Source organism: Pseudomyrmex gracilis, unplaced genomic scaffold (assembly GCF_002006095.1).
Source record: "Pseudomyrmex gracilis isolate BER0280 unplaced genomic scaffold, ASM200609v1 scaffold_94, whole genome shotgun sequence".
NCBI classification, from domain to species: Eukaryota; Metazoa; Arthropoda; class Insecta; order Hymenoptera; family Formicidae; genus Pseudomyrmex; species Pseudomyrmex gracilis.
Window position 1 is genome coordinate 249,393 of NW_018020678.1, and position 12,429 is coordinate 261,821.

Sequence of the window (12,429 nt, forward strand, 5' to 3'; positions counted from 1 at the left end):
GCAATTTGCTCGTCGCAGATTGTTTCCGAAGTCCCTTTGACGCGTATTCCGATTAATCTCTAATTTGCCGACGTGTATCTCTCACTATCTAACCGCAGAATTAAACCCCGTCGTATAATATCGTCGTACTGAATTACAGCATGGAAGAGTATCATTTGTGTTGTGCGCGTTGGTGTATTCGTATCGAGTCTCTGAGATACATCCCGAGAGATTTCTCGGACTCCGTCGTCTTCCTTCCCCCGAAGGAACGCCTTGCGTGTCTCAAAATCGATCGATCTTCATTCTCGAAGAAAAGCGAGCGCGCCAAGTGCGGAGAACCGCCAAAAGTTTCTCGCCGTGTTCTCTTACCCGACGAGAGACTACGTGCGGGGAGAAAATGATGGGGAAGAGTGGTGCCGCGGCGTTTCAAGATTGATGCGATAGGCTAAATTAACAGGATGCTCGAATTAATCCATTCTAAATAACCTCCCCACGAGTCATCTATCTTGCCAAAACTGCCGACGTGCTCGTGAAGATTCCCCTCAATTTTCCTGACCGATGGAGGAGATACCCGTGGCCTTGGCCCCGCGGAGAAACTTCGCGATCGTTATCACACGTCAAATATTTAATCAGCTCGCACGGCAGGAATACACGGCATTTTGCCACGCCGCGAGGCAAAAATTTCTTCTTTCGATCAACAAAATTGAGAGAATTGATTTTCTTTAATTCAACTTGTTCGCAGAAAATAAAATATCGTGTACGATTTATTTGTTAAAAAAAAAAAAAAAAAAAAAAGATAGATCACAAACTGTCGCGAAAACAAACGGATTTCCGCGGATTAAATTACTCGAGAATGAAATTTCATCTCTCTCTCTCTTTCTCTCTCGACTTTTATCTCTCGAGTTTAAATTTTCTAAAGGTCGCGTACATTTCGCGCGAGTGTCATCGATTCTGCGTGTTTTCGCGCCACGTATCTACGTTTGTGATATGTAACGCCGCGCTGCATCACTTGAGCGCTGTAATTTGCATGCGTACGGACGGGGGAGATACCAGCGAATCCGTCGCGAAACGCGCGAGTCGTCCCCCGTCGTGCAGTCGCTAACCATGGACTGGAGTTTGCTCAAAATGTTATGCTAATATTCGAACGTCGCAACGGGGGAATTCCCCGCATTTTCCCCCGTTGCGTTAGCGGTGACGACGCGCCGCGATGACGATAATTGTGAAGTTTTGAAAAAAAGAAACGCACACACACTTTTGTTCGCTCGATTGTTTCGCGAAACTCTCGATCGATCACTTCGGAGAAGGAGGACGTCTGGTTGGTCCAAGTAAAATTACCAGCCGGCAAGAACAATGGATCTGATTAATGCGCAACAGCATTAGCAACGCAAGCATGCGACGGTCAGTCAATGCGGTCGCAATTTACACCATCAGACCTTTCTGATTGTATCTAATGACCGACATTCTGCCGGACGCGTAGACGGTCCCGAACGAGGAGGCGATTCAATAAATTGATCCACATGGAAATTGCGCACTTCTGTGTTCGGCGTTTAGTTCCCCCCCCCCTCCCGTGTTGATAGAGCTCCTCCTCGCGAGGGAGAGGGAGCGCGAACGTATCTCGGGTACTGATGGAGAGTCGAATTAGTACAAGACGCAGAATAATAGGTCGCTAAATACACACCGTCGCTGCGCCACGTCTCTCCGGATAAAGCGGCATCGAGACAATTTGTCTTGTCTCATAGCCCTTATCGCGATTCGAGTATCTTGGGGTTGCAACAGGTGTTCCTCACACACACACACACACACGCACACATGTCCCATGATGCAGATAAGAATTTAATTTCTTAGCGGCGACACGCTGGTGGACGCGCGATGTAACTTTTGCGCACGTCGCTTTTTCCAAGATGTTCGTCTCTTTAATCGCAAAAAGAGAATATTATTTGCTGCTACACCTGTGCTCGATTTCGCGCGAAAGAAAATGCGAGTTTGAAATTTCAAAAATTATCACCTCGGAGAAACGCGAAGAAGCGAGTTCTCGTCAGAAAACGAGGCGTGGCGAGAATTTCGAAAACGAATTTGCGTGTAACGCTCGACGACAATCGACAAATATTCGTTTCGGGTGATATGTTGTTTGTTTGCTTTGTTGTGCAGATACTACTTGGCCACTTCGGAACACGATTCGGCGGTTCAGCATTTGTACCGAGTGTCCTCGCTGGATCCGGAGTACAAGTCAGTGTGTTTGACTTGTAACATCGTTAGAGAGTGGGACGGCAGCCGTTGTTTGTATAACAGCGCTAAATTCTCCACTGACAATTCGCATTACGTGCTCACTTGTGCCGGGCCTGGAGTGCCCGATGTAGCTATCTACGATAAGGTATGCGTCTGACATTTCCATGCGCGCTTCTCTCTCGCGTTTGTTTGTTTTTTTTGTTTTTTTTAACACACATACATGTATATTTTATTATTACGAGAGATGCATTTAATTGACGACACGTCGATGAGAGAATGTGATAATTTCTTTTTCTTTTTTTTTCCGACAACACGATGTAAATATTTTCTATCAGGAATAATTCAAATAATTCGCGGAGAGAATTTCCCAAGCTCGGAAATTTAATAATAATAAGATAAAGAAAGCGATTTATCAGCTTGAATCCCGAGCTCCACAGAAGAAGAACGCAACCGTGCATTCCGTGCATTTTCTCCCCCCTCGCCGCAGCTTTTAGTATGAATGTATTGACGCGCTGAGAGCGGAAGGAGGAGGGAGGAGCGACGTTTGATACGCGTTTCATCAATCATTACGTTGTACGCTCTCGGCTCGAATTTCCACAAATTTGATCCCAGCGGAAAAAGAGAGAGTAAGAGAGAGAGAGAGAGAGAGAGATCCTGTGAAATTTCTTTCGCTCTTCGTTTTGAGCGCTGGGCGCAAATCGTTACATTACATCCGGTCGGCGAATAATGATGTTCCGTATCGCGGCCACGCGCGCATTTGCATATGATGTAGACGTACGTATGACGGCCGCGTAATTCTGCTAGTGAAAGGTACACGAGCTGTGCGCTGGGGATCGCTATCGAACGGTCAAATCGAATAAATTTTGTTACAGCAATAGAATACGCGAGTACTACTACGGTACGGTTTAGTGCATTGTGCAACTGCGAGTAATATACGAGCGCGTACTTGCACGTACGTACACACACACACACACACACACATACACACCGTTCCCGTTCTGTTTATCCCTTCCTCTTTAGCCGTGGCACGTACACAGAGCTCTCGTGGTCGAAATTCCCGCGCGCGCAAAACACATTGCACCCGCGATACCATTCGCTTGGCCTAATCAGATCGAAATCACGCCGAGACAGATTATCGCGACATTGTTCGGTGGCTTCGTAAAACGCGCGACGCTACACGTAGTAACACACAGTGCTAAACCCGGCGTAAATAACGACGCATTAAACTACCGAGTGTGCCATAGCGATGTAAATACTGCCCCGCGTGTGTGTATTTTGCTAGTGAACTCGTTCCCCGCGAGAGAACGCGGAGAAATTATGCAAACATTTCAGTAAAATAAGAAAAAACTTTTTTAAATTTTTTATTTCAAATAAAAAAAAATTTTTTTTTTTTTTTCATTTTTCATTTTTATCAATTATCAAAATTATTTTGAAAACTTAGACTGATGAGAACGTTTTTAAAAGCCTGTCATCGATATTTTTTTTTGTTTTTTTTTTTTTATCTCGAAGTGAAGCGATAGTGTTGTGTAAAGCTGTGCAAATGCGTAGCGCGCGGTCGCTATCTGACTGCGCTGCGTATCTGCAACCGCTTCCGACTCGGTCACGTTTTGTATCAACTTCCAATTTTATTGTGTAAATAAAACACGTTGAGAGAAATGGTGCAATCAACAACGCGCTGGTTGCAATCGACGATTCAGAAAAGCGTTTGCGTAAAATTTAATAACTTACCGAGTTGGACAATATGGGAGGGTGAAATAAAATTCGCTGCGCGCGTTATCTTTCACGAAGCGTGGCGCCAAATAACCTTGACATCGCTTTTGATTCTGTTGTTTGCCGAGTGAAAAAACCCGTCGATCGTTTAAATCTTAAACGCGCGATTTACTTCGAATTGTTTTCTTTTTTTTGTAATAAAAAAAAAAAATAATAAAAAATAAAAAAATTAAAACTTAACCGTTTACATTTGGCGTGAACAAAATCGAGAATTTATTATATGTAAAAATCGTGACGTTTTCCTAGCTTTTATCCGCAGAAAAATATTGAGTTTCATTAAAACTCGGGAAAAAATTTTGTTGTATCCTTTCATATATTTAACACATGCGCGCGCGCGCGCACACACACACGGTCAATAAAAGCTCTTTGACGAGTACAATTGTCCAGATAATAGAGTGAACAATTGTTCTATTCACGTGGCGCATTGTTGTAACAATTCAATTTTCTTGAACCAACCGTACAAAACGCGATGTGTTATCGCGTTCTGTATGGCAATATTATCTACATCATTGAAAACACGATGTTAACGCATTTATCTTTGTGAAGTGAAATATCGATAATATTGCGCGTTTGTTTTTATCCGTGCGCACGCGCTAATATTCCGATGTATTTGAAATTTACGAGTTTTATTTATTGCGAACTAATCGAAAACTAATGAAGTTTTTTTCATTTGAAACGTTTGAAGATCTCCTCGCGACAAGACGCGTCTCGTCGCGCGAGTGTATAAAATGTGCTTCTCGATGCGCATCGGATTTATCTTCTTTGTAATCTGATTGTCGTAGCGATTGTCGCAGCGAAGAGGGCGAAAGAGTGGGAGAGCGCGAAAGGAGGATAAGTGGAAGTCGTCGAACTTGAAGAGAACGACTGACGTAAGATGTCGAGAACGGCGTTCCCGCGTGCTCTATCGCGGGGCAAAAATCTGACTATTCCGGTGTGCCTTTATCGCTTATTTTCGCGCGCAGCCGTTTAATTTCTGATAATTGGTCCTTTCGCCCGGGAAACCGTCGACAATGAACAGTAATCCAATTACCTTTAAGGAACGACCTTGTCGATGAAATTGCGCGCTTTCAAACCACGCGGCGGATCGATTCGCGACGCTTTCGCTGCGACTCGAGCCGATTTAATTAGCGCGGATATAAATTCCTACGTTTCTCTTTTGCTTCATAACGTCGAGTAATTATCGGCAATCCATAACTGCGCGCGAGAGGGTGACGTTTTTGTTTGAAAAGGTTCAGATGGCTCGGCTGCGCGAGAAGCAATCTCTGAAAATCTCGTCGTTTCCCCTTCAAACGCGGTAAATGAGCGCGTTTTGCGACAGGATGGAAAAAAAAAATATATATATTGTGTTTTGAAATTTAAAAACACACGCAAAAAAATAAAACAAAACTATTATCACGTCGGAATGCGTTTTATCCGATCTTCGCTGCACTTTGATGCGATTTATAAAGCGCTCTTGTGTGCGCGTGGCGGATTCAATTACGTCCGCGATGTATCGCGATATCGGAGAAATTGTCGAAATTTGCGAACTGCGGCAAAATGATGTTAATCGAACGTGTTCAACTTGCTGATATTTCCACTTCGTTACTTTTCGTTGTGTTTCGGCGCAAAAAATCTTTCATTTCAGAATCTGAAATAACCATCACGTTCAAATTTGCACACGCGTTGGTAATAGAATCGGATACTTCGCGTCGCTTTTCGCCGGTTTCTCTCTAACATTTGAGATCAAACTTATATACACTTATACACGTTGCAATATGTACGCGCGCGCGCGCGCGCGCGAACTTACGACCATTCGATACGTAGATTTGACACGTCGCGCACATCCGGACACAGAGCAAAAAAAAAAAAAAAATATATATACTTCGCGTCCCAATCGAAAATCGATACCGGCACGTCATATCGCGATCGACATGAGATTCCCACAAAAGCCGGAAACCCGAACCGCAGGATCGCCTGTCATTCAGCGCGGAAACTTCGGGCATCCGCTTGCGAGCGCCCGGTTGAGAAAAAGTTCGCCGCTCGATGCAAAATCGCGCGCGACTCTCACCCCCGCCGAGCTACTAACTCGAGTACTTCGACGCACAAAAGCGCAGATTGCGCGCTACATTTGCCCCGACTTACTTCTCTCGGGGCGGCGCCGCCCGTCGCGTTGAACTTCTCGCAGGTAAACTCTGTCGCAAAAAATCCGCAAACCGGAGAACTTGGACGACGTTCGCTTTTCGACTTTTCTAATGCAATTTTTTTGTCCGTCTGTACTCTCGCGACAACCTTCTTCGCTGAAGAAAAAAACCTCCCCAGATAGTTTGAACAACCACCCGTGAAAAGTGGCTGCCCTTTGAATCGAATCGATTCCGATCGCGCGGAAGGGGAAGTGCGCGTTGCGGGCGAAGTTGCGAAGCACTTTGCGGAAGGCAGAAGACCGCTAAACGTTCTTCTGGTCTTACGACTTTGCCGCGAGTTTGCGGTGTCTCTGAGTGTGTTGACGGTGTTATTCCCCGCTGTCTCTTTCTCTCTCTCTCTCTCTCCCCCGCTCTCCCGCTCTTTTGGTGTAATCTGTTATGGTTATGTCCCGCGTCAGAGTGTTAGGGAGGTGACCGGCGATTGATGGTGTTCGGGACGAAGATCAGAGGAAAATCGAACGCTGGGAAGATGGATTGTGTTGTTCTTACGTGGTGCGCGTTCTGAATATTATAAAATATTTGATTTATATACGTCTGCCTTTTACCTTTCGTTTGAATTAATTTTTGCTTATTTGTTTGATAATACAAATTAAATTTCACGCGAAACGTTCACGTTTCCTTTTGTTTTCTTCTTCCAGAACTTCACGTTGGTCTTCGAGTGGGAGGACAACGGCGAGATAAGCGAGATAATCGCCAAGAGGTCGCAGCCGATCGTTCAGAAGTACAAAATTCCAGTTCCCGGAGGTTTTCACGCCCGCGTCAAGCTTCTGATACCACCGGGTGCTGATCTGAGCGGCGCAACCAAGTATCCCATGTTGGTTTACGTGTAAGTTGTGTTTAGTTCGTCTTTTTGTTCAACGCGCGCGCGCAGAGTTGTCTGTTTTCCTGACAAGAACAAGGTCGCGCGCATAATTCGCGAGCAATTTACACCAACGTGTATTTTTTTCGGTAAATAATCGCGTTCGCAAAGACAAACTTTCCAACTTCCGCGCAACAAAGTTCTTGCGTTTCTCACGTAACAACACGGCGGCATATATCTCGGTTCTTTACGCGTTCAACTTAAAAGCATCCATATTTTTCCGCGCTGCGACAAGAAATGTGACAACGCACTTCGCGGGGATCATCAATCGGTTCCGTCATAATGCAGTCCGCGAGATAAGCGTAATGGAGAGACTGGAGCGGCGACGAACGTGCAGCAGCGGAACGCAATCTGCGGCTCCCGTGACGTGAAAACGGAAGCTCTCGCTCCCTTACGTGGACTGAATTAGGACGGGATGTAAAACCGCGAAGCGATGAGTCATTCCGTATTCAGTCTCACGAACGAAAACTTCAGCAGCTTTCCGCGATAAAAGCGGTACATTATCGACTGGCCCGCGCGCGCTCTCTCTTTCTCTCTCTCTCTCTTTCTCTCACACATTTCCCTTCCTCTTTCTCTTCCCACCTTATTAATGGAAAAAAAAAAAAAAAAAATTACCAGAGCGATGCAGTTGACTCGAAAATTAACTCACGTTCTCGATCTTCCTTCCTTTGATTCGTCGAGTCTTTTTTTTCGCGTTTTAAATATTGTTTCTTTTTTTTGTGTGTGTAATTCTGCGATAGTTTCAAAGTGTAAAAATTGTTCTCGAATTTCGCGCGAAACGAGATTTTCTAGATATTACTTTGGCGATTCTTCGTTACGATCGTTAGTCATTCTCGCACATCGGGTCAGCGGAATGAACTTTTCGCGTTTTTCGCGCTTTTAGAAGGAGAGCATATGTACCCACGCGGTGGGGCAACGCGGTGTCGCGCTGGCAAGCGGGACGCTCGAGACCGATATAACTTTCCGGCATAAATCCTAATAACGCGTAATTTGTAGGGGCGGTCCTGTCTGGCCGGGGCTCGAACTTTTGAAAGTGCAAAGAGCTTACGGATGGTAGTCCCCGCTATATACGGAGTGCGAGTCCGTCCCTAAAGTGCCAAGCTCCACGTAACGCGTTAGGTCAGAAGAGATGATAATAACGCGAAAAAACCTCCTCGTTTCTCTCGGGTCAAATCCAAATTGTTTTTTAATCTGGACACTGACAAAAGAATATTATACGCGAATTTTTTTGTTTTTTGATGATTTTTATCAGCAAACGCGAAATTGCAGATTGTATTTTTCGCAAAAATTTCAAAATGGCGAAGCAAAGAGCCGCCACACAACTCCAAGTTAAACTCGTAGAAGAGCCATAGCCGGCGGACACGTTTCGTTCGCTTGACGTCGGTGTATAAAGAGAAGTTTGAGTTTCCGCCGTTCCGCGGCTTTATCGTCGAGTAATTGTACTGTCCTCCACGTGTTTGAAACGGTATATTGGATCGCGCGCGTAGTTTTCACGTATCACGCGGTTATTCGTTGCAGTTTCCCGCTTGTTCGGTTTTCCGGTTTTCCCGTGGAAATTTCGCACGCGAAATGTACTGTACTGTGAAGTACTCGCGCGATACAAGCCGTTCTCTAGCCGAAATCCGTTGCCATCGAGCTGCGCTGACGTTGCCCGCAAACTCGAAATGTTCTGACTTTACGCTCTCTTAAGTGAATATCTCTGTAAGCGTTTTCGGATCAACAAGTGCTTCAGAGTATTAATTATTTTCTCCAACTATTTGAAAATTCGTTGTTGTTAAAAAAAAAAACGGTAAAATCACGTGACGTCATACATCTGCGAAGAGAAAAAATGACGTGTATTTTGCTGTTAAAAAAAAATTTAAGAGAGCGTTTCTTTCCGCGCAATCTTCATTTGTTTTCGTTGCGGAGAGAAATTTTTAAACAGAAAGAAAAAAAAAAGAACGAATATTTTTCGCGTTTACATTCGCGCGCGCGAATTTCGGAATCATTACCGTCCGTCTCTATTTCCGCGCCGGAGTCGGCAACTCTATCTCGAAAGTTCCGTATCAGAAAAGCCATCTTCGCTCTCCCGAACTTCCATTTCCTAATTCTCAACCGCTGTTTGATTCCTCTTTCTTTTGTGCATTTCTCCCTTCTCTTCGAACGTTTCCCGACGGAATCTTTCAAGACGGCATCAAGATTCCGCGCAAACGACCTTCGTCGAAGGCGGCTGGTACGTACCGAATGCCGAGAATAAATGCCGAGGATTGCGCGCTAAACAATCGCAAACGTACACGGGCGATTAAATCAGAGGATAATTTCAAAAAAAAAAAAAAAAAAAANAAAAAAAAAAAAAAAAAAAAGAAAAAAACAAATATCGGGAGCGAATATTTTATTTCGTTTTGTGAAAAAAAAATGTCGCGTCTCGTTCTTTGTCGGTATTTGTTTTTTTTTCTTTCAACACTGTTTAATATAATGTACAATTTGTAAAAACCTTGAAGGAGTCACGGGGATAAAAATAACAGAGCAACAATTAATAATGCGACACTACGGCGAGCACCTGAGTGTCACGCGCACACACACACACATACACAGACACTCTGCGTATGTCTTTCAGCTACGGCGGACCGGACTCGTATCAGGTAACGGAGAAATTTGACATCGACTGGGGCACATATCTGGTGACAAACAAAAGCATCATACACGCGGCCATCGACGGCCGCGGCTCCGGATTAATGGGTAACGACATGCTGTTCGCCGGATACCGACATCTTGGCACTGTTGAAATTATCGACCAGATTAACGTTACCAGGTGAGTTCACCGCACGAAAGAGAGAGTATATAGTTTTTAATATAGTTTCATATTAAAAACATTCGAAATTTATACAATAAAAATAACAAAAATTGTTGTATTAACCGCTCTCGGTTGATATAAATTTTCAATTACAACGCGCCAAATTTATTTCTATTATCCGACGTTTCAAATTTAGCAAAAAAAATTTACACCTGCACCGAAAAAATTGTATTCTTGTTTTGAGGATATCCCACTTACTTTAAGTATATTTTATACTAAAATAAGCGCCAAGAAGAGTTTCTTATTTTAAGAGGAAAATCCTCTAAATAGTAATATTGATAAGAATATATACTGATTAGAATAAAAAAAGCCTCTATAGAAAAACATATATATCTCACTATCGAAAAAGACTATATTCTTAAATAAAGAATATATTCTTAAATAAAGAATATATTCTTAATTTCAGAAGAATATCATCTAAAATCTTTAAGAAGATTTTTTAAGTATAAAATCTTCTACTTACAAGAATATAATTTTTTCGGTGTGTGAAATTTGCTTTGTTCAACCGCTCTTTGTTTAAACTCCTCGCACGTGTCTCGTCAATTTTCCCGCAAACAAGGATTTGCTTTTTAAGGGGCGCGCGCGCATATACACGTTTATACCACGCGAAAGACGCATTACACCGTTAATCCGAGATTGTCTGCGAGATGCGCATTTTAGTCATGGCCGTTGCGGGCGGCAACTCTCGACGGCGGGGAGAAGAGAGGGATGAACGGTGTGGAAAAGGGAGTGTGTGTGCTGAATCTGATGCTCTGAAGCGCGCTCGCTCGGCGACGTTGCCTAAAAGCGATGGCGAACAAAGTTCCGCGTTAGGCCAAACCTAATTATAGGCCAGACCCGGCCACTCTAGTGACTTATCGCCGGGCAATCGGAAGGGGGAAGGGGGGGAGGGTAATCTCCACTAAAATTCGAGCTCTCCCTCCCCCCCTCAAGTTAACTAATCTAACTCTCTGGTTTTTCCTTTCCGCGCGCGGACGAAGCGGACCTTAATGAAGTTCTTTTCACGGCGCGGACACCTGAGAACCTCGTCTCCCGTTAACAAGAAGAAAATTGCTCGTACTTTTATCTAAATTTATTGGCTGCGGCGAGGTGCGCGAGAAGAGAACCCGAGCTCGGGTGAAGCTCGGTATTTCTGCCGCGAGTAATTTATCTCGATGGAGGTGGAAACGGGAGCGAGCGAGTTCACCACTTACACGCTCGTCCATCTTTAAACCGAAACATCAAACTTCCGGGCGTGATGAATAATGCCTATTCCGCGCGACCGAGGGGGAGGAGAGAGTCCATATTTTAACGTTCAAGCGACATCGCTCGCGACCGCGAACCCGCAAACTTCAACGTCACGCGTAGGCTTGGCAATTCCGCAATCTCGGTCCGGAATCGCGGAATGCACGGAAGGAATTTTAGTTAATAACAACGTAGAAATTAGGGAGAAAATCCGGAACGCGGATTGGCGCTGCTCGAGATGTAAAATAAATTTTACGTTACATTTATATCATGAATAAAATTTATACGGTAATGATTTTTGGCTCGAAAACAATTTTTGTTCTCAACCAAATTCTGCAAAAAACCAAAAAAATAAATCAAAAGGGTCGAAAATTCGAATCGCGTAAACAAAACACACCCTATCGCATCTCGTATTGTGCGCACGGACATTCTCAGACGTAAAATAGCGTAGTATTCTATCCACGTGTATTTTCTCGCCGGTATCTGCGTCACGATTATTTTGCCGGTTGCATCGCACGGCGTCCGGCCGGTAAAAAGTGAGTCGCGGAGTTGGCGCCGGTCCAAACGATTGCGGAATCCGCGTCCGGGATTCTCCTCTTCTCATCTCTCCGTCTCTCTCCCTGTACGCCACTCGCCACCCTTCCCCGAGTGACGCGGCGACCCTTCGCGAGATCCCCCCCCCCCCCGTTTTGTCTTCTTTTTGTCGGCCTTTGTCCCCGTCATCGAACCGACTAACCGAATCGACTCGTTAAACTCGTCGCTGCTCCCCCGTTACGCAACTGCTTAATTGGTGAATAACGAGTGGTGTAACCGCGATTGAACACCGCAATTCTTGGAAACGGTGACCTTCATAAACGCTAATAGCTCTCTCTTTCAAAGGGAGTTTTTAACCATTTGCTCGAACGGGGAAAAACCCGTCTGTGCGAACGTTTTTTTTTTTTTCAAGTGCGAGTTGAAAAATAATTGGCACGTGTACAGAAACAGGCTGTATTTCGAAAAATAATTAATCTAATTTTTTTTTTTAATTTTTAAAATAAAATGTACGTATTTAAAAGTTGCACAAGTGTCTTCCGGTCGCTGTAATTTTTCTTCGAAACGAGCGTATTAGCAATCCACTAATTACGACTTGAAAATTCACCTCGTTCGCCTCTTCGTTCTTTTTTTTTTTTTTTTTTTTTTTTGCCGCGTAGCGATTTAATCCCGTCGAAATCTCATAACGATTCGAGTTCAGAAAATGCGAGACGCGCGTTCTTGCCGCTTTAATTCAAAGCGCCGGGAAAATCCTACCTTAAATTCGCATGGCGATCGAATAGGCGGCTTTACTCCCGTTGAACGTAAAGCAACGAGCGCTAGCAACG

At 44.3% G+C, this 12,429-nt stretch overlaps 1 protein-coding gene across 6 annotated transcripts in view; it reads left to right on the forward strand.

Annotated features, from left to right (window-relative positions):
• The window catches only part of LOC109855630 (venom dipeptidyl peptidase 4), a 254,295-nt gene that overhangs the window by 237,601 nt on the left and 4,265 nt on the right, over positions 1 to 12,429 (forward strand). For all 6 annotated transcript variants that reach the window (XM_020430087.1, XM_020430089.1, XM_020430088.1 and 3 more), the window contains 3 exons: positions 2,128 to 2,350; positions 6,794 to 6,981; positions 9,611 to 9,805. In XM_020430087.1, coding sequence (XP_020285676.1) covers positions 2,128 to 2,350; positions 6,794 to 6,981; positions 9,611 to 9,805 — 606 coding nt within the window. The remainder of the gene's footprint in view (positions 1 to 2,127; positions 2,351 to 6,793; positions 6,982 to 9,610; positions 9,806 to 12,429) is intronic.